This window comes from Ipomoea nil, unplaced genomic scaffold, assembly GCF_001879475.1.
Source record: "Ipomoea nil cultivar Tokyo-kokei standard unplaced genomic scaffold, Asagao_1.1 scaffold1339, whole genome shotgun sequence".
NCBI lineage: Eukaryota > Viridiplantae > Streptophyta > Magnoliopsida > Solanales > Convolvulaceae > Ipomoea > Ipomoea nil.
In genome coordinates this window covers 137,474-160,867 of record NW_017617767.1, presented here as the reverse complement: position 1 = coordinate 160,867, position 23,394 = coordinate 137,474, and the positions used below count along the sequence as shown (strand labels likewise).

The window sequence follows — 23,394 nt, the reverse complement described above, 5'->3', positions numbered from 1 at the left end:
TCAACCTACTAAAACACAAAGAGTCAATACCGCTCAAATCCATTCTCTCCCATTTGGGAGAGCCATTTCATGTCACTAAACCACAAGGTCATTGACACGTTTTTTGAATTGTTTAATCGTTATTTATACTAAAATACATATTTTAGGTGTGGATTCCACCAGAGGTCCCTTATCTTAAGTGACAATTTCAAATTTAGTCACAGACTATCGTTTTTGTCATTTAACATCCCAGACTATTATTTTTTGGACACTTTTAGTCATTTTAATGACTTTTTCTATTTTTAGTAAGGGCATTTTTGTCTCTTCATATTTTTCTTTTGTAATTTTTTCGATTTCAATCAATTTAATTGCTTTATGACTTTATTAAAAACATGTTGAAAAATATGGTTACTAAAAAGTAGATGTTACCTAAAGTTCTAAACCGGTTGAAACTGGAAAAATAACAAAAGAAAAATATGAAAAAATAAAAATGTCCTTACTAAAAATATGAAAAATCATGAGAAGGACTAAAAATGTCCAAAAATAATAGTCTGGGATGTTAAATGGCAAAAAAGATAGTTTGGGACTAAATTTTGAATTGTCACCAAAGACAAGGGACCTCTGGTGGAATTAACTCCATATTTTAGCTAAAGATGTTTATACATTTGATCTATTTTAATATTAAGTTTACTCAAGAAAAAATATATACAGGATATTTAGGGTGTGTTTGGTTCATGGGTTTACACACCAGGAATGGGAATCAAAATCATAGTTAGTGTTTGGTTGACAACTTTTTAAAACACAACTATGAGAGTTGATTACCCTTTTAATTAAAAACATCATTGCCTAATTAAAAACTGGTATCATTCCATCTTATTGGTAATCTGATTTTAAAGTTTGTATTAGTGCTTTTACTTTTTAGATATTTGTTTTAATTTTTTTGTTCTATTGGTGCTTTGGACTGTTATTATATTAGGATCAATTGTCTTAATTTTTTTTATTTTTGTATTTTAAAACCTTTATTTCCATTATAGGGTCATACATAACCAAACATCAATATAGGTAATCGTTCTAATTTGACCCTACTACCAAACATGCAAAATACTTTCACCAAAACTCATTACCATTACCAAGTATTTGATTCTCATTCTGATTTTGATTCTCTTGTACGAACCAAACACACCCTTAGTCTTTCAAATGTATAATTTATAGTTGATATACTATAAGTTAAGTTATTTTAATTTTACTGGTGGCTTGTGGTCCACTGGTATCGGATTACTCCCCTATGTGGGAGGTCTAGGTTTCGAGCCTTAGTGTAGGCGTAGTTTTTAATAGAATAACGATTTTTGTCAAAAAGAGTCCTTTATGCAAATTCTAAAGATGGTTGTCTATTTCTCACAATTTTTGGATAATGCATCTTCTTTTACTTTCAAGTCTTCTTTCATTAATACTTCTTTTGTAAAACACACATTCTGTAGCACACATTAAAGTTAATTTTACACTATTATAAGTAGGCTTATGGTAGCAATCAGCAATGTGGCACAAACATCAGATCACTTCCTAGCTAGTAGCTACTATCTCCCTTTCAATTCGCACACCACTTTGATATAATTAATGGCATTTCCAACTCTCTATTTGATTTCCACCAAGTTTGTCATTTGTTTGTGTTTCCTTAACTTAACGATTCCAGGATTGGTGTTGGTTTCGTGTACCTCTAGGTTATTAGGTAATGAAACCGACAAAGCTTCACTTCTTGAATTCAAGAAAATGATCAAAGATGATCCATTTGGTGTCATGGCCTCATGGAACGAAACCATCCATTTTTGTGAATGGTTTGGTGTCACTTGCTTTCGCGGCCACCAGAGAGTCACATCCATAAACCTCGAGTCTCTTAAGCTTGTGGGATCAATGCCTTCACACATTGGAAACATGAGCTTTCTCAGGGTTCTGGCCCTCCAAAACAACAGTTTCTCAGGTGAAATCCCGCCAGAGATAAAAAATTTGCATAGGATGCAAAGTTTGTATTTGAACAATAACTCTTTCAGTGGAGTTATACCATCAAATATTTCTGCTTGCAAAAACTTGAATGAGGTAAATTTCGCATACAACAATCTCACAGGAAACATTCCATCAGAGCTTGGCACCTTAACATCTCTTCAAAGTATTCATTTTTTTCACAACCTTTTTGGTAAAATCCCTCCTTCTCTTGGAAATCTTTCGTTGCTTTATGACATATTTTTCTCCTTCAACAACTTGTCAGGAGAAATACCCGACTCTCTATGTAAATTACCAAGACTAGAATACTTTGGGTTTGCTGAAAATAATTTAATTGGCACTATACCCCGGTCTCTATTCAACCATTCATCCATGTTGGTTATTGAAGTGGCTGGAAATCAATTAGGGGGGACTTTGCACCCTAACCTTTTTGTCACACTTCCCAACCTCTTCTTTTTTTCTATTTCTTGGAACAATTTCATTGGAAGTATTCCTGTCACATTATCAAATGCAACAAACATGCAGATGTTCGGTGTTAGTGTAAACAGTCTGACAGGAAAAGTTCCTAGTCTTGGAAAGTTGCAAAAATTATGGGGCTTCTTAGCTGGAGCTAATAATCTTGGGGAAGGGAATGTTTTTGACTTGAACTTCCTTTCTTCATTGACCAATGCGACCACCTTAGAGTGGTTGGACCTTAGTGAGAATAATTTTGGAGATTTTTTGCCTACATCAATCACCAATCTTTCAAGAAACCTTAGATATCTTTCCATTCACACCAATCAGGTTTCTGGAAACATCCCAAGGGGGATTTCTAATCTCATCAGCTTGCAAACATTAGGATTGTATCACAACAAAATTAGCGGAGAAATTCCGCATGAGATTGGGTTTCTTAGTAATCTAAGAATATTGTTTTTACATGGAAACAATATTTTTGGACAAATTCCATCTTCATTAGGAAATCTTACACTTCTATTAAAGCTTGGTATTCATAAAAACTACCTCCATGATACTATTCCTGCAAGTCTCGGAAAATGCCAAAGCCTAGAGTTGTTAGATCTTTCTCGCAACAACCTTAGTGGACACATCCCTAAGGAAGTTCTTCAACTCTCATCCTTATCATTGCTTTTGGATCTCTCTCACAATCACTTCATAGGTTCCATTCCAAAGGAAGTTGGATATTTGATAAATCTAGGCTACTTGGATTTGTCCTATAATTCATTGTCAGGCCCAATTCCATCAGAGCTTGGTAGTTGTGTTCACTTGGAAACACTGAATCTTACAAATAACAATCTTGAAGGTCTAATTCCATCAACTTTGGCAAATCTGAGGGGTATGCAGTTCTTGCAACTTTCTCACAACCATTTGACAGGTCAAATCCCAACTTTCTTGAAAGAATTCAAATTTTTACAGAATTTGAATCTTTCATATAATGATTTTGAAGGACCAATGCCAACCACAGGAATCTTCAACAACACAAGCTCTGTTTCAGTTGCAGCAAATAAAAAGCTCTGTGGGGGCATACCTGAGCTGAACCTCCCTGAATGCAACACCACAAAGTCCAAAAAGAAGAATTCAAAAGGTTATTTGAAAATAGTAATTCCTCTGATTCTTGGGATTGTTGGGCTAACTGTTGCAGTGTTTATTCTTTGCCTTAGATGGTTAAGAGGACAAAGTAAAGAACCCTTTCCTAATTTGTTAGAAAACCCAATCTTAAGAGTGTCATACCAGTCCCTCCTCAAGTCCACTAATGGGTTCTCTGAAGAAAATTTACTTGGAGTTGGTGGTTTTGGAGCTGTATATAGAGGATGTTTTGATCATGATGGAACTACTTTTGCAGTCAAGGTAATTGATCTTTTGCGTCATGGATCTTCTAGAAGTTTTGTAGCAGAGTGTGAGATATTGAAAAACACTAGACACCGTAATCTTGTCAAGGTGTTAACTGCTTGCTCGGGGTTTGATTTTCAAGGGAATGATTTCAAGGCTATAGTTTACGAATACATGGATAATGGGAACCTTGAGAACTGGTTGCATTTTAGTCACCAAGAGAATTCCCAAATTGAAGACAATAGGAGGTTAAGTTTTGTTGAAAGGTTAAACATTCTTATTGATGTGGCATGTGCTTTGGATTATCTTCATAATGATTGTGAACCTGCAATAATCCATTGCGATCTCAAGCCGAGTAATGTTCTTCTGGATACAAACATGAGTGCACATGTAAGTGATTTTGGAGTGGCAAGATTTGTACAACAAAGGATTCAAAGCTCTTCATCAGACAACCATAGTTCTATAGGAGTACAAGGAACTGTTGGATATGCACCTCCGGGTAAGTTTTATAATTCACACTCAATCCAATCTTCTTTCTACTTTCAATTGATGGAATTTACTCTTGTAATCTACATTTGGATAGTCACCTTTTTTTCTTTTTTCTTTTTGGAGTAGAATATGGTATGGGAAGCAGGCCATCAAAAGCAGGTGATGTATATAGCTTTGGCATACTAATCTTGGAAATGCTCACTGGGAAGAGACCTACATATGAATTGTTCCAAGATGGCTTAAACCTTCATAGCTATGCTAAGGCTGCTTTAGCAGACAGAGGAGTGGAGATTGCTGATCCCAAACTTCTCCAAGAAAGTGATGAACAGATACGAATGAGGAAGAAAGGGAAATCCTGCGAGGAGAACGATAAATTTCATGTGTGCTTAGTTTGTGTGATCAAAGTTGGGGTTGCTTGTTCTGTGGAATTCCCAGCAGACAGAATGAAGATTCGTGATGTTGTTGGTGAATTAAATAAAGCAAGAAACACCTTGTTGATGTAATCTGTGATGAACTGAAGATTAATCTGGCCTGGTATTACAAGCTTAGGAGTTTGTTTCATTATTTTTTCTTTTCTGTCATTACAATCTCTGTTTGGTGTATTTGCAGAATTACTCTGGAGTTTGTTTTTAATGCTATTTCTCTATTTCCTTCTCAATTTCTTCTCCTTTTCTGCTTTGCTTCTGCAAATTTGTTGCAGCTTTTACATAATAAGCTTATTCTCTTAGCTTCAGTACTAGGAAATGATTTATGAATCACCAAAAACATCTCAATTCAGTAATGTACGATTTGAGAAATTAGTCTGAACAAAATTGATATGTAGAGTTACTCGTTATACAAAATAAGGCTGGTGCACAAGCAAGGGATAAAAAAAATATAGCACTACCATCTCAAATCGGTGTAAATATATATTTGTTGGGCGGAAACCGATAAAAGACCACGTTTAACACTCAATGACTGGGAATTGTTGGGCAGGGTGAATAAAGAATAAAAAGATTAAATTCAGTACTCAATATTTTAAACAATGTGATAACAGTCCATAAACAAGGATATAAAATTGCTCCTTTACTACAAGCTATAATTTTTAACATAAGTGTCAAGCACTTATCGTAGCAATATTGCATGCGTCTTTTCAGAACATTTCACTGACAGTTAGATGATAGATGCATGTGGTGGACTAAAGATTTGTTTGTTTTTATGCAATTCATCTCAATTATGTGGCAGAGATCAAAAAAGTATATGGATTCAAGTCGGCCAAGTTCACAACAACAATCTTCTTCAACAAAAATATTTTATATTCTCATATAGAAATATATCTTTTAGCTTTGTTTAGAATTTAATAAATACGTAGCGTACTATGTTCAAATATTATTATTCAATACTATTGAATGTTATTATTTAACAAATATTAATTACAATTGATTTTGTTTCAAATTAATTAAATGTGCATATATCAAAAAAAAAAAATTAAATGTGCATATATAGTTTATTTGTGATTACAATGCGCAATTTGAATATAAAGTTTTTTTAAAAAAATATAATTAAATGATACTTTTAAAAAAATGTAATAATTTAATTATAAAATAAAATTATATTTCAGCGACACGGCTTTAAAATCGCAACAAATTATTTAGTGACACTTAATAACTACCATTAATATTTTAAAAATAAATTTAAAACAATTTAGTGACATATAGCAGCGGTTATAAAACCACCTCTAAAAGTAAAAGTAAAGTACCTCATTGTTAGTGGCGGTTACGAAACTACCGTTAAAAGCAATATTGGTCATTAATTCCCGCAGTTGTATAAAATTGCCTCTAAATCTTTTGTGACACACTATTTAGTCATAGATGGAGAATTGCTGTTAAATTGTTTCATGGCAATTACAAATGGCCGCTAAATAACAATATAATCATCGCTAAATGATGTTTTCGGTGTAGTGGGCTCAATCATCAAAATAGCCAATATGGCACTTTCGCTGTGAGTCAAACTTGTCACTACTAAGTGTATAAGTTTACGAACTTAGTTGGGGTTGCCCCCGATTTTCACCTTTGTTTTACATGTGATCGATATTGCCTATGAAGTCAAGACCTCCCATTTGGGAGAGTTACTTGATGCCGCTTGACCACAAGATCTTTGGCTAACTATTGTACTTAAATACATCACTTTTTAAAGTACTAGTTCTTTTACGCGTTTTGCGCGAAGGAATAATACCCAATGATTATTTTTAAATAAATATTTCAAAGTATATCAATGCAATATTATATCGGAGATGTTCATGCATAGGTAAATAAATATTGAATTTGTTTATTTAAATCAGTAATTTAAAGTATATAAATGAAAGATAATATATGAGCGATTGATTATATTGTCACTAAAATAAATGTTTGCAACTTTGTAATAACGCTAGTCTAAATAAATACTGCTTTTGGTTTAAATTTCTCTAATTCTTCTTAATTCTCTTTTGGAAAGCATTGTCATTGTCTTCGTCTTCAGTACATGTCCTCTTTTTTTATTGGTAGTGTGTCTGTGCAATTGGGTTACTGGTGGTAGCATAGTACAATGAGATTATGGTGTAGGAAGCTCTAGATTTGCCTTGTTATATGTATATGATGGGATCTTAGTTGTATTATTAACTCTTTATCTTACAAGCACCTATTGATATTTGGTAGTGGTACTTTTCCCCCTAAATGTTTCATGCCTTGTGAGATGTGTGTTGTAGGTTATCATGTGAAAGTATTGAAAAAAATATTAATATTTATTATATTAGTATAAAATGCTTGGTAAATAAATAAATAAATAAATAAATAAATAAATAAATAAATAAATATATATATATATATATATATATATATATATATTTATATAACATATTTTGTATTATAACTTTGATATTTAATTACAAGATAATGTAAAAAGAAGAATGGAAAATGTAGTGAATATAATAAATTAATAAATTTGAAAATAATGAATCTTTGAATTGTAGAAAATAAAGATAATATAACTAATGAAATTATAACTCTTTTAAATTTTTTTTATAATGAATAATTTTTTTTTTTTAAATAAAGGCATTATAGACATCTAATTCTAAATTAATTAAATGCATATGTATTATTTGTTGTAGCTATTAATTTATTTAATTTTATAAGAGTAATACAGTGGCGTACATACTTTTCATCAACAATAATGAAATCATTGATTTTTTTTTTTAATTTACATTCGTTGTTGAGACAAATTATTTTGAGAGTTTGTCAATAACAATTGTTACAATTCTTGTCAATAGAGGATGATAATAAATAATTCAAAATATATAGTTACAATAGATATTGTTATAATGATATAGTAAAAATTAACTTACAAATTTCTTTAGAAGTTTTCATGCATTGATAAAATTATGATTTGTAAATTTGTTCAATAGGAGCCAGTGGGATGTCAACATTGTCAAATTCTTTGGAAAATGGTCCTACTGTTTTAGAGTACAGGTGTAATTGTATTTATGATCAACAACTTTGTAGTTAGGTCGCGCAGGTCTAACAATGATTTAAGAATAATTTTGTCCGATAAAAAAAATAGTAGTATAATATTTGTAAAGTAATGTACAATTGTACCATTATAAAAATACATACGAAAAATATTGGCCATGTTTGGTTAGTAGCGGATCCGCCAAATTTTGGCGGATTCGCTGATTTTGACGTTTTGAACATGGTCAAAACGCCAAAGTCATTGTTTGGTTAACAACAGTTTGGAGCAGCGGATTACTCCAAACCGCTGAAATTCAACACGCTGCATATAGCAGCATGTTGGGTTGGCGTTTTGGGAAAGGAACTTTCCTTTCCCAAAACACCCTCCACCTTACTTATATAAAATTAAAAAAAAAAATTAAACTGTTTATTACGAAGCCTGAGGCTTCTTTAAATAAAGAAGCCTCAGGCTTCTCTATTCTTGCCCATCCGATGTGGGATGGGCAAGAAATTAACATTAAAATTGAAGGGGCATTGAGCTCCCTTATATAAGGGAGCCAACGCCTCTTTTTTAATTTGACTTTCGATGTGGGACAATCCCACATCTTTTTTATTTTTTATTTTATTATTATTATTATTATTATTATTATTATTATATGTATACCCTTTTGGTCATTTTACATGTTAACCGTTAATTTTACCAAACATTTTTTTACAAGCCGCTGATACAATCTGCTGGTCAAACCAGCTAACATAATCCGCTATTCGTTAACCGCTAATACAATTCGCTACCGCTAACCACTAACCGCTGATTGCCAAACAAGCCCATTAATACCATAACGACCTAAATCATACCAATAATGCAAAAGTATAATTGAAATATTAAGTTTTGTTATGATCTAAATAATCAAAAGAAGATTAATTAAACGAAAAAATAAATTAACCTAAATTTGTTTTTTTTTTAAATGCATACAAATCAAATGATTTTTAAAGTTATTGGTTTATAATTTTTTATGCTTAACTTTGAATGTTATGTATTTAGTTGGACTAATTATTTGACAAAAGTATATGCTAAATTTTATATTATATATATTTATAATGCATTTTAACATATTCGTAGTATATGTTTAACAATTATGCCAACTCTAATTGGGGTGTGGTTCAAACCTAAGAACTTTCTTATAGAAATTAATGAGTAAGTTAAAAATAATAAATAGTTAACGGAATATTCCGTTACTAAAGTTTATACTAACGAAATTTAGGTTATTTAAGGAAAGAAAATAATATAATAGACGTAAATAAAGAAAATCATTAAAAAATACTAAAATCAAAATAATATGAACCATTCATTTTAAGAAACAATACTATCGACAATTTTTTTGTTCCAGTTAAGGGTTTGACATTATTGACTCTTATTAGAATTGTAGATAGATTGTAGATGTAGATTGTAGATGTAAATGTAGATAGATATGGATTAAATTGAACAAAATAAAGGTACAAAAACTTAATGGGAAAATGACACTTTTTCCCCCTAAGTTATATACTTATAGCACTTTTTTCCCCTCAATTATTTATGTAAGCACATTAGCCCCCTCAATTATTTTAAAAGTGGTGGTTTTTTCCCCAAATATATTAAATTGACATTTCTACCCTTAAAGTAAGCATTTTATTTATTTTACTTCTCCAACAAATTATTGCGTATATATAGCGATTATCACGGTTCGGTTCGAATTGAACCAGACACTATGGCAATCAAATTAAAAATTTTCAGTTATGATTCAGATCTAGAACCCAATATTTTGATTTCAATTTATTAAATTTAAGAATTAAAAAAAAAACTGGATCATGAACCGTGAACCGGCAGTTCCGGATCCAGTCGCGATTTTGAACCGTCTTTATTTTAAAATTTTATTTTTTATTTTAAAATAGTCTAAATTCAACAATAAATGTATTTTATTTTTTCAGTTCGGAATATGAACCGGTCATTCCAGTTCGCGATTTTAATAAACTCTAAATATAGCGTTTTGATTATAAATTGTAATTGGAATATTTTGGTTTGGTTGCTATAGTATCTGTTTGGTTTGAACCAAATTATAGTAATAATTTGTTGGAGAATAAAAATAAATGAAATATTTATTTTAAGGGTAAATATGTCCATTTAACATTTCAGGGAAAAAAAGAGCCACTTAAATAATTGAGGGGAAAAAAGTGCTATAAATATATAACTTAGGGAAAAAAAGTGCCATTTTTCCAAACTTAATTGAACAAAATGCTATAATATAGGAACCTCATAATTACTTTATCTTATCAGATCTTGTCATGTACCTAAAAGATTTATGTCATTAAAATACCTTCTGTTTTGCATAAATCACTCGCATAAAGTCTCCTAAGATCTCTCATATATATTCAGTGAGTAGCTAGGACAAAGGACGGATTAGGGTACTTGGTACTTGATTAGCCTCCCGAGTCCCGAGTATATGATCATCCTTAACATCACAATTGTGTAGACCATAAATAAAAAATATATTATTTTTATATATAACTTTATAAAATATATTATTTGAAAGTATATTATTTAAATTTTAAAAATATATTATATTTTATATTATTAAATAATGTATATTTAATACATAAATAATATATTTTTAATATATTAAAAATATATCTTGTATTCAGGGAAACTACATTATATTATTTAGATACATTCCTTATTTATATTGCCGATCGTTCAAATTTGGTGGAAATTTCAACTAAAGAAATTAAGGCAACTGTAGTCACTTTTCCATGTCAACCGACATGGCATTGTTATTTTCCAAGTCAATAGTCAACTCTTAATTAATGTGGATTGACTTTACCAATCTTTTCTACAAACGGATGGAAACTGATGACTACGAGTACTTTCACACCAAATAGCCATAGGGGTGTTCATATTACTATTTACACCAACTTAGTCGAATGTGATATACGAGATCTCATTTTTAATAATTTTTTAAATAAAAATTTCATTAATTAAAACATTTAAAAAAAAAAAAAAAACCTCGCCTTCTCACTGGGGCTGCCTTCTCACCAGAGAAGGCAGCCCCGTGGCTCGCCTTCTCACCGTAGAAGGCGACCCAGGTAGCCTTCTACCTGGGTTGCGTTCTACAGCGAGAATGCAGCCCATCTAGTGGGTCGCCTTCTCACTGGAGAAGCAGTCGTTATATCGTGGACCGTGGTGCATAATCGATTATGCACCGCGCATCAAAATGACGTCGTTTCTTTAAGTAAAGAAACAACGAGCTGTTAGTGTTAACGGAGTGACACTACAGTGTATCTAAACCGACACTGTCTCATGTATTATTTTTATATTATCAAATGAAACTGTAGTTATATCAAAATGATAATGTACTTGTGGTGAAATGAAACTGCAGTATATATAAAATGAAACTGAATAACATTTCACATATTTGAGTATATATTGTACAATGAAGCTGTAATTATATCGAAATGATCATGTAGTTGTGTTTTAATGAAACTATAGTGTATATAAAATAAAATTAAATAACATTTTCACATATTTGAATGTATAAATATTGAAAGAAACTGTAGTTATATCAAAATAAAGTTGTAGTTGTGTTGAACTGAAACTGCAGTGTATACAAAATGAAACTAAAGAAAAGAGTTATTTTTTGCAGAACGGTGCGAAACGGATTCTGTTTCTTTTCATTAAATAAAACGACGTCGTTTTGATGCGCAGTGCATTATCGATTATGCACCGCCACTAGTACAAAATGAGCCATGCGCGTCTTTACTAATTGATAATACGCGTCTTTACTAGTAAAGACGCGTATGGCGCAGACACGGAAAGTTGACAACTTTACGCGTCTTTAGTTGGAAGTCGCGCAAAGGTGGCTATACGCGTCTTTACTAGTTAAGTAAAGACGCGTATTGTCATTCTTATTTAAAAAAAATATATACAATAGGCGTACTAAGACGCCTATTGTCTTTTTTTTTTCTTTATTTTAAAACATATTTATATTATAGTAAATCAATTATTCAATAGAATAGAAAATTCAATTATCCAACACAACATTTATATAATCCAAACTATTAAACACAATATATAATAGAATCTAAGATACATTCTAATACAATAATAGTTTCAGTACACAACATTTATATAATCCAAACTATTAAACACAATATATAATAGAATCTAAGATACATTCTAATACAATAATAGTTTCAGTGCACAAGTACTTCTCATGTGTACCCAAAAAGAAATAAGAATTTTTCTAATCCACTCCCTAATTACATACCAGGTCAGTTTCAATCTGCCTAAACACAGTACTAAGCTTTTGATGTCCCTTGATTTATTAGTTTCATCTGGTGTCAAATCCATATATAACTTCCATCAGATTTATGAGCAAATACCTGTTATAGCATACACGAATTAAACATTAAGAGTGGAAACGTATGATTAATCTCCTGGGAGGTATTTGGATACACGAAATTATTGCTATCAGCCAGAGAAATAAAAATAAATAAATAAAAATTCAATCTCCAAATGAATAAGAGTGGAAATGTACGATTAATCTCTTGGGAAGTAAACTTTGGGAATAAGAAACGAAACACTTACATGAAGACAATCTAAAGGAAGCTCCATGACTTTTATATTTTTTGTCTCAAATGCGTGTTTAAGAGGAATGAGAACAAGCTTTGCCTCAGCTCAACTTAGCGTATGACCTGCCTCTGCTAAATGACTCATTTTGTACTGCTTATATCATACGCGTTCATGTAGTAACAATATGATATATTGTCACTTGGTGAAGCTGCAGAGGCACCCATTTCAGATCCTGCATCTTTTTTCAAGAGAACTATAGAAAAATGAGATCCAAGATAGATGGTTAGAGGTGAATGATAACTCCAGTAAGAATATATACTAGCTCTCAAGTATCTCATGTCCACAAACAATTGAACAAAAGTTTTACACATGTAGAGTCTTTTCAAATAATAAGAGCATAAAAGCAAAAAAAATAAAAATTCATCATGTAGGAACTATCTTAGCCCACCACATTAGTGAGTAGAGCAGCATTGTATTGGAGTCTGTTCGACTAGCACATTCAAGACAACTTACAACATCTTTCCGTATCTCTACCATTTCCTAGGTATTTTTTCAGATAACTTATCCTCATAATACCTATCTTTCCAACCTGGCTCTCCCACCTTGACCTATAAAAGAAAATAAGAAAATAACCACTCATAATGCAGTGAAATATATTAACCACATAGCAGATAACAACTTTGCTTAATATGGAGGAAGTTCACAATGTTCCACAGGACAAATAATAAATAATAAATTAATAATAAAAGGAAAAACAACTTTTAAAAAAAAATCAGCATGTAGTTCAATTATAAAGCAAAATAAATTTACTTCTGTGCTAAACTCAATGACACACCAGATATTAAAACATGTGATATCAATGCACATTAATGAATTATACAAGAGTGGAACTTAAATATGAACTCAGGGACAGAAAAAAACAAAGCATCATAATGTTTGGTCTTCATGAAACACAAAATCAGTATAAATAAATAAATAAAGGTTTACAATTACACCGCACATAGCCCACTTTATACAATTCACAACCTGGCAAACCAATTGGCTCCAAACCAATTTTTGATTCCCCCCTCATTACAGAAGTGAAAATGTCAAAAAGATTGCATGCAGAACTATAGCATCTTAACATGAAAGAAGTATCATGCTTATCACTGAATTTTGATATTGCAAAAACAAATTCATAAGTGATATAAAAGCAGAACAACAGTTCATCAGCATTACTTCATACAAAATTATCACAAGGAGTTGCAACTAACCTCCTCTGGGTAGGCAATTGCATAATCATAGTGTACTCTTGTGGCTTTCAGTATTTGCAAGTAAAGAATCAACCTGTTTAATTAATACAACCCACAAAGGAAAAGTTTCTCACCCCTAACTTACCAGTCAGAGGCATTGGCATTTTGAGAGACTCTGAAAACAAGAAAAATTGATAAGTTAATCAAATAGAATTGATTCACTGCAATGCAAAGTAGAGGAAAGGATCGTAATAGAAAATCACCTAAGAGATCGTAATAGTTGTCTTCGTCGCAGTAAATGGAGATTGAAGGCTGGATCAGAAGGGAGAGATGCCGATTTGAAGTCGTCACTGCCTCCACCTCCGCCGCTGGATGTAGAACACGCGATGTGTTGGTCGGATATGAAGCGGCCATTGCCTTTCATGGTAGATCTAGATCTGAATATGAAGATGCCGACGAATGATGTCGCCGTGAAGAACGGCCATGGCCGACTCTTTGACGCACTCCGTCTTGGGGACGACTTATGCGCCGAGGACGAGCGAGACGAAGACAGAGAGAAGTTTAGTGCACTGGGCGGTGGAGGCGAGGCAGGTGGAAGAGATTGAGGTGCAGAAGGGAGAAGTGAAGTGCGGCGGAAAGAGGGAGAGATTGAGAAACAGGAAACTTAGGGTTTGGTGGAGCAAATGATATTTTTATGGTTTTTTGTTCTAAAACGTATAAAATAAAAAAAATATGCGTAAAACACGTGTCTTTACCTTGATGATAAAGACGAGTATTGTCTCCGTATAAAATTAAAATATCTTTTGCGTCTTTAATATATTAGTAAAGACGCGTAAAGTCTTTTAAATATTTACATAAATGCCACCGCGTTTTTTTTTCACTTACTTTAGGAGTCTTTAGTTAAAACTAAAGCAGTGTATTGTTGCATTTTTTTGGTCCATTCTCTACTAGTGCGCGGTGCACGATATAATTTGTCCCGGAGAAGGCAACCCAGGTAAAACGCAATAGATGTATAAATTAAATGTTCAAATTCTAGAACTTCAAAATGGTTCTCCCTTTTTCTTTTTAAATTGTGGGCCCAACTCCTCCACATTTTAGTCTTTATATTACTTTTTCCTTCTCATTCCCAATAATTATATTCCTCCCTACCAAATAATGCGATTTAAATTCGTACCATATTCCTATCTTATTCTTTTTTCCCACCAAATTTCAATTCATTTTCTTCCTAATTCCTTCATTCCAACCAAACAACTCATAAATATTTCTCTGGAGAGAAACTTCTCCCGAGTTTCTCGTCTTTAATGGTCCCTCTTTCTTCTTTGCTTTCTCCTTGATTGGAAATGCCCTAATGATGGTCCTTGTAGTTTGTTGTAAAATGAAGGAAAATTATATCATTGATCGGGTTCACATTGTATTGTGAACTTTAGTTTAAAACCATATTCAAATTATATATTTACAGTTAATATATTATGTACATTTAATTTATAGATTATGTGTTTGTAAATAAACTATTGACATAATTTATTAACTAAAGGTACATAATATGCTATTAATTTCATATATATAATATATTAGTAATATGAACATAAAAATTAACTAGGAATACATAATATGTTTACTATAAGTAAATATATAATTTGAATGTCATTTTGAACCACAGTTTACAATATAAAGTGGACCATGCTTCATGGAATAACAATTGGTAAATGAAATTATGAAATGACCTCATTACAGCAAGTCATTTCACAAGGGCCACTTTGGTCTTGTCAAAATTGCCAACCAAATTCTACGCAATTAAGGAGTAACATTCAAACTTGGGGCTTAGTAATAATTGACCCTAAGTCCCTAAATACAATCGTTATGCTATGGACCCGTGTTCAGCATGCATGCTGGACATGGATAACATTACCGTTAGTGGTATTTTTATCTTTTAATTTTTATTTATTTTTTTTTAAATTTTAGACCGCTTCGTTATAAGAGTATATGTTCATAATTTTATTACTATATGTTCATAATTGTAAGTTCATAATGTCAGAGCTCTATGTTCATAATTCTATAACTATACATTCATAATTCCATAACTGTACATTCATAATTCCGTAACTGTACATTCATAATTTAATAACTGTAATTTCATAATTTTCGAAGCTCTATGTTCACAATTTTAGAGCTCTATGTTCACAATTTTAGAGCTCTATGTTCATAATTTTATCACTATATGTTCATATTGTAAGTTTATAATGTTAGAGCTATGTCTTCATAATTTCATAACTGTACATTCATAATTGCATAACTGTACATTCATATTTGCATAACTGTACATTCATTATTCCATTACTGTACATTCATAATTCAATAACTGTAAAATCATAATTTTCGAAGCTCCATGTTCACAATTTTAGAGCTCTATGTTCATAATTTTATCACTATATGTTCATAATTGTAAGTTCATAATGTTAGAGCTCTGTGTTCATAATTTTATAACTTACATTCATAATTCCATAACTGTACATTCATAATCCCATAACTGTACATTCATAATGCCACAAACGAATAACGCCGTTAACGGCGAGACAAAATCAATTTTTTTTTAACTGAAATGACGCATTTTCCCTGAAAACGACGTCGTTTTGGACTCGTGTCCATAATGCATTGTGGGCACGGGCCCAAGGCATAATTTGCGCCCTAAATAATACTCGGCATAAGAAAATTCTAAATAACAAAAATAAAATCCGATTTTTAAGAAAAATAATGTATTTAAAATAACATTGATAGGAACATGGGAGCCGGGGTCATTCTTATGAGAAAATCTACTTTGAGCAAAATAAACAAAAGAGATGCTGCCAAAGGGTTTCAAACCTTTTTTTTTTTTAGGAAACCAATGTGGTTGCATAAGGGTTTCAAACCTTAATGCTCCATCATAACAACATATACATTAACCACCCAAGCTATTCAAGATATTATGTATAAGGAGGTAGCACTAACCACCTTTAAGTCATTCAAGATATCATGTATAAGGAGGTAGGATACTCTATTTACTTGTGTGAAGATCGATGGCATCCAAGTAGTGAGGATACGTGTATTGACAAGATTAAAGACTAGTCGATGTCGTACATTAAATTTTTCAACCATCTGGAAGGTCCTCTACATTATAAATAGGCATCATTATTCCCTCTTAAGACATCATCCCTTGATTCATTCAATATCCTCTAGTACTATACACTGGCTTGAAGTCTTAACATATATATAACTCATATACCAGGTTCGATTCCTAATGATAACAATAATATTCTACTCCATTATTTGGGCTATTGTTTATACTATCTATATACTATATTTATTTATATTTATTCTTTGGGCGGACTGGAAGACATAATATTGTGCTCTGCAAGAAGGGAAAACATGTACCAGAAGACAAAAAAATTTAACTTATTTAACAAAATCACCATAATGACATCGCATTTTTTTTTTTTTAAATATCACCAATTTGGATCCTTGATTTGGACTCAATCAACGGATATAATTAAACCCTACTTTTACTTAAGGCAATTGTTTCACCTGATCCGTTACCTATATGAATATAAATATAAATAAATAAATAAACATATATATATATATATATATATATATATAGAGAGAGAGAGAGAGAGAGAGAGAGAGAGAGAGAAAAGTTCAGGTGCGGCGGGCCAGGGTCCTCCCGTGCGGCGGTGCTGCGTCACCAAAAGTTGAGCGATTATACACCATCAACGTTATGAAATGCACCACAAAAACACACACAAATTAGGTACGTATCACAAAAAAACACACCATTAGATGTGAGTAAACGCACCATACAGTGTTTGCAAATACACCATTAGGAGTGGTGAGTTATATGGTGTATTTTTTGGATGTATTGTGTATTTTTTGGTGTTTTATTTTTATTTTTATTTTTATTTTTTTGCATTTCATTGTGGTATGTTTTCTTACAGTGTTGGTGCATGTTGTTAATACAGTTAGTGTATTTCTGGAACCCCCGCCGCATCGTAAGCCCACGCCACATATAAGCGCTAATATATATATATATATATATATATATATATATATATATATGTATATGTATATGTATGTATGTATATTGTTTTATTGGATTATTAGTGAATTGGTTGACCTATCATGAATTAATCTACGTAAGCAATAAAAAATAAAATTCTATATATCAGGATGTGACTAATATAAAATAGTAATTATAGGGGTCAATAGCATAATTCTACAATCTAACCGTAGAAACAAAACTTTGTCTAATATAACTTGAAGTTGATAAGTATCTAGCCTTAAAAACAAATTAAAACTTTGTCTAACTTGAAGTTGACCAAGTCAACAGGTTGGAAATTAAGCAGTGTATGGGACAAATTTCAATCCCTAGTTAAGAAGAAGCGTACCATTGCATTATAAATAGCATAGCCTCCTACGATTCTACCAAATTAAAATTAAAATACTACTAATAATGACTTTTCCATCTCTTGATTTGGTTTTCACTAAGCTTATTATCTTTCTGTATTTTCAAATTAAAGCTTTTCCATCTCTTGATTTGGTTTTCACTAAGCTTATTATCTTTCTGTATTTACAAATTAAAGCTTTTTCATTCTAATATTTCCCCTTATCTCATCTGCTTCTTCCCAGCTACAAGGCAATGAAACAGATAAAATTTCACTTGTTGAATTCAAGAAAATGATCATAGGTGATCCTTTCAGTATCATGAGCACATGGAATGAAACCATTCATTTCTGTAAACCTCACCTCTCAAAATCTGGTGGGTTCAATATCTTCACACATTGGGAACTTGAGCTTTCTCAGGGTTTTGTCATTTGCAGAGAGTACAAATTTTGTATTTGAACAATGATTCTCTCAGTGGGTTTATACACTCAAACATTTCTGCTTGCCTACATTGGTGAAAATAACTTTGGAGGTTTCTTGCCTACATCAATCACTAAACCTTTCAAGAAGCCTAGCATATCTTTACCTTTATGAAAATCAGATTTCTGGAAACATCATATCCCAAGGGGGATTTCTAATCTCCTCTGCTTGGAAGTTATGGAATTTGCAAATAACAAACTCAGTGGGGAAATCCCACCGGAGATTGGGTTTCTTAGGAATCTAAGAGAGTTGAGGTTAGGTGGAAATAATTTGTCTGGAAAAATTCCATCTTCTATTGGAAGTCTAAACCTTTTAATCAAGCTTGTTCTAAGAGAAAACTACCTCCATGATAGTATACCTGCAAGTCTTGGGAATTTCATAGGTTCCATACCAAAGGAGGTTGGGTATTTGAAAAATCTGGGCAACTTGGATTTGTCTTATAATTCATTGTCAGGTCATATTCCAACAGAGCTTGGTAGTTGTGAGCACTTAGAAATGTTGAATCTAACAAATAACAACCTTTAAGGCCCAATTCCATTAACTATGGCAAATTTAAAGGGCTTGATGTTTTTAGAACTTTCTCACAACTTAACAGGTCATGTTCCAGCTTTCTTGAAGGACTTCAAATTTTTAATGAATTTGAATCTTTTGTACAATGATTTGGAAGGTGCAGTCCCAAGCATGGGAATCTTCAACAACACAAGATCGGTTTCTATCGTAGGAAATAGAAAGCTCTGTGGGGGAATACCTGAGTTGAACCTTCATGAATGTAACACTACAAAGCCCAAAAAGAAGAAAACAAAAACTCTTCTGATGAAACTATTAATTCCTATGATTCTTGGGATTGTTGGGGTAACTCTTGTAGTGTTTATTCTTTGCCTTAGATGGTTTAGAAGACATAGAAAAGAACCTTTACCCCATTTATTAGAAAACTCCTCCTTAAGGGTGTCATACCATTCCCTCCGATCCACAAGTCCACTAATGGATTCTCCAAAGAAAATTTACTAGGAGTTGGTGGTTTTGGAGCTGTATATAAAGGATGTTTTGATCATGATGGAATAGTTTTCGCAGTCAAGGTACTTGATCTTCTGCACCAAGGAGCATCCCGCAGTTTTGTAGCTGAGTGTGAAGTGTTGTCAAGGTATTAACTGCATGTTCAGGGTATGACCTCCAAGGGAATGATTTCAAGGCATTAGTTTATGAATACATGGATAATGGGAACCTTGAGAACTGGCTGCATTTTATTCAAAAAGAGAATTCTCGTGTTGAAGAGAATAGGAGGTTAAGTTTTGTTGAGAGGATAAACATTCTCATCGACGTGGCCTGCGCTCTAGATTATCTTCATAATGATTGTGAACCTGCAATAATCCAATGCGATCTCAAGCCAAGCAATGTTCTCCTTGATAAAAACATGACTGCACATTTTGGTGATTTCGGAATTGCAAGATTTGTACAACAAAGGCCGATTCAAAGTTGTTCAGAAAACAACAGTTCTATAGGAGTTGGAGGAACTATTGGTTATGCTCCACCAGGTATGATAAGTATTATAATACACATGATTGACTAGAAAGTACTTATCATTTTATATTAAATGCATATACCTGAATATGGTATTGGAAGTAAGGCATCAAAAGCAGGTGATGTATATGTTGGAGATACATTCAAAGTGGCAGCTCAATATTAGGATAGTCAGCATAGACATCCATGATTTGCGTACAATGTGTGGCTGCATGGGTTTTTCTTATTTCCACTCCCCTTTTATTTAGATAGTGTGTGGATAAAATGAAAAGCTGTTGTTTTAATTCCACACACACCCACAGTATATAAGGAGGTAAGCCGTTTGTGTCCAAATGCACAAAACAGGAAATACTTTCCTTTTCTTTCTTCCTCTCTTGTTTGTCTACAAAATTTGAGCAATAGTGAGGTTCCACTACGTGATTGCTAGTGCAAGCTATCCGTAGTAGGTCTGTGTAGCCTGTCGAAAGCGTGCCAGGGTTCTAACTGCACCGTTACCGGGCAAATAACGCTTTTAAGGTAGTGTTATTATAACACGGCACATATTTTTTTTTGTATCATACACCCATACTGTCCGTGCTTCTTAAAAGGCTTCCAGATGATGTTGTACATTTCTCCAACAGTTAAAAGCGTTACTCTTGGCTTTGTCCACGATGTCGACATCATCTACTAAATCCATCGTCGATTTAATAGCATCAACAATTAAAAGCGAATTCACAGTGTCTGTCTTCATGAATAAGCTTGGTGTTGATCTCTCCAAATTAGAAGTCCATGAAAATTCATTCTGCAGCGTCATGGTCAGAGATGCTCGCGGCCGTGAACGGTGGCGTAGAGCCCATGTCAACATTGATGACCATATCATCGTGCACCACCAACGCCTCAGCGATGACCCCAGCATCTACTGCCGGCCATTGCCAATTTTGGGGACATCGTCGGATTAATGCCGAAGAGGGAAACCGAGTTGGAGCATTGTGAGGTTTTTGAAGGGACTATATATGGTACACGATGGTGTATGTTTTTAAGTTCATGCCTAGGATTCAAGGATAAGCGGACAGCTCAAGCGGAGGCAAACGTGATCTACTGCACTGACCAGGCGGCGCTCTGCTGGTTCTGCAACGAGAAGGTTCACACAGCCCTTCGAAGCACCAGCAAGTTCCGTACTCTGGCTCGTCCTCATCGATGCCCAAGTGCCACATCTTCCAGAATTAAAGAGGTGTTGTCCACCTGGAGAATTAAAATTGCCAACCAGAATTTCTGAAGAGAAATTGCTTGGAGAAAATATGATGAAATGCTACTGCTAACGCCGAATCAATTCATGTTGCATGAATATATATTCTGCCAAATATTCACGTAGATGGAGAAGACGAAAATTGAGCAGAAATAATTAAGTATCATAGTGCTTTAACACTAATGTGAGTGACTGTGTGGTTATTCTTTTAATGAATATCATCATTGCACCCATGCATCTCTAAATTTCATCCTTTAATTCATTTGAGTATGCACATTCACGTACATATCTAACTAACAAATGCATTTCTTGGGCTTAGAATTTCAAATTCATATATGGTGCTTCTTGCCATGAATTTGAGATTAAAAAAAGTGTATAAATATGTGTATGTATACATTGCATGGGTAAATTGGCTGATGACTAATTCTCTAAGTTATTAGCAAAAATTGGAGTTTGGGTCTCTCAATTTATTGTTCAAAAGTCATGTGCATTATTTTTTTAAAAAGCCAAGAAATTATGGTTGAAAATTGCTTGTGTTAGATAATTGAGGAACACAAATTTATCATACTCATATTTAATTTGTGGTGGGCACTATTTAATTTGTTCCTTCAAAATTTGAATATGATATGTATGTAATTTGTTGTCACATGATTTTAAATATTTGATTCATGTGTTTAAGTTATTTGTATATATGAGTTATGAATTTCCTCACGTGAAGGAAAAATGGTGAAGTTGGAACAACTTTAAATGTTAATGCTATTATATGTTGAACTCACCTTGTTGATATTTATGTGGATAAATTGTTCATTAACAAATGCAGTTTGAATATATTCTTTGCATTTCAGATTAATTTCTTATAATAATATGATGTGAAATTTGTGATTATGTTGTTCAACTTGATGTAGCATGTGGACAACATTATTTCTATGGCTTACTAACAATGAGCATTTTTATATATATTATTTAAACTCTTGGTTGAGTCATATTGAAATACCTATAATTCCTTGTTAAAGAGTAATTGTGATCAATTGAGATAACCAATGATGGTTTTTGGGTTTTCGGGCCCAAGGAGGTCCAACACAACCTTAAGCTGGAGGATACACCTTTCCCAAAAGGGTTTGAGTCTTAGTAAAATATGATGCTTAGTAGTACTTGTCTATTCCCTCTCCGGGTTCTTGAATCTGCCTTATACAAGGGTGGAGGAGCCCTCTTTATAGTGGCTCCTCCTCTACTGACTTAAAGGCTTATGATGGCCGACTTAAAGATTACATTCAATGCGCCGAGCCGTTGGGCGACGTTACGGACTCTGCCAACGGCTCTCTTTGGCTAGTAACTGGCGGACCGAGCTCGGCCTTTAATGCCTCAACGGCTCCTTGTCTTAACTGCGTTGAAGGCTCCCTCAACGGCTCTCTGGACCGAGTCCTCTCCTAGGTCGGGCCTGGGCCGACTCCTCGTCCCCGTTTGGTATTGGGCCGTCCTTCCGGTCTCTGAACTGGGCCTCCCTCTTTGGACCTGGGCCGAGTCCTGGACTCGGCCCATGCATTCTTTCTGGGCCTCTTTTCTTGGGCCGGGGTTCTCACCCCATCAACTAGTCCCTCACTTTTCCATACCCGGTCCACCAACCTGGGTTTGGAAAAGTAGTAACCATCTCCTGCTCACCGAATCCGTGCCTTGAATGACTCAGGATTGGCCCAGATTATTCGCTATCTCCCGGATCTCGCGGGACCGTTCTGATCTCCTCGGCCTGGCCTGACACCTATAAATGACCTTGGCCGTTCTTTTCTTAACTTACTAATTCCTCATGGGTCGCTCACCACTGAAAGGGAAGCAGATTGATTTTGGGTCGCCCCGGCGCCCTTTGCCTTTGAAACGGACTCGGCCTGAGAGGGAACCTAAAAGGAAGGCTCCCCGTCCGACTCCACAGAGATCACCTGCTGGCGCTGCCTCTATGGCTCTTCATCCGCCGACTCCTGCTCGTCGTGAAGTCGCTCCGACTTCTCTCCATTCTCCCCCTCCGGGGTCTGCTCGAGTAACTTCCCCAGGCGGGACCGTTGTTGACGTGCCTGTCCCAGAGCAGCTGACCTTTCGTATGACCTTTTCTATTCCTCTGGATGACGTGGACGGTCCGGTTACCGGGCTAATGAACGAGGAAGACTTCGCTCGTTATCAGGAAAT

The 23,394-nt window shown here is 33.7% G+C and overlaps 1 protein-coding gene and 1 long non-coding RNA gene across 3 annotated transcripts; one reads left to right on the top strand and one right to left on the bottom strand.

Moving 5' to 3' along the window:
- The first annotated feature begins 1,593 nt into the window (after positions 1-1,593).
- Positions 1,594-4,919, top strand: LOC109185670 (putative receptor-like protein kinase At3g47110). The gene is made up of 2 exons (XM_019335628.1): positions 1,594-4,297; positions 4,414-4,919. The coding sequence occupies exons 1-2, from the start codon at positions 1,594-1,596 to the stop codon at positions 4,788-4,790; spliced, it is 3,081 nt and encodes a 1,026-aa protein (XP_019191173.1). The 3' UTR covers positions 4,791-4,919.
- A 6,983-nt stretch (positions 4,920-11,902) lies between these two features.
- Positions 11,903-14,272, bottom strand: LOC109185662. 2 transcript variants are annotated; one of them, XR_002055014.1, is made up of 5 exons: positions 13,847-14,271; positions 13,605-13,758; positions 12,800-12,959; positions 12,367-12,604; positions 11,903-12,161 (listed from the first exon to the last, which is right to left on the bottom strand). It is a non-coding gene; the product is annotated as an uncharacterized LOC109185662 (long non-coding RNA). The 2 variants fall into 2 exon arrangements; XR_002055013.1 differs by having other exon boundaries at positions 12,367-12,959; positions 13,847-14,272.
- Positions 14,273-23,394: the final 9,122 nt, after the last annotated feature.

Bases quoted from the DNA above. Each gene is read 5' to 3' on its own strand.
- LOC109185670 (XM_019335628.1), top strand. From the start codon at position 1,594: ATGGCATTTCCAACTCTCTATTTGATTTCCACCAAGTTTGTCATTTGT. The intron at 4,298-4,413 runs GTAAGTTTTATA...TTTTTGGAGTAG, and splicing joins TGTTGGATATGCACCTCCGG to AATATGGTATGGGAAGCAGG.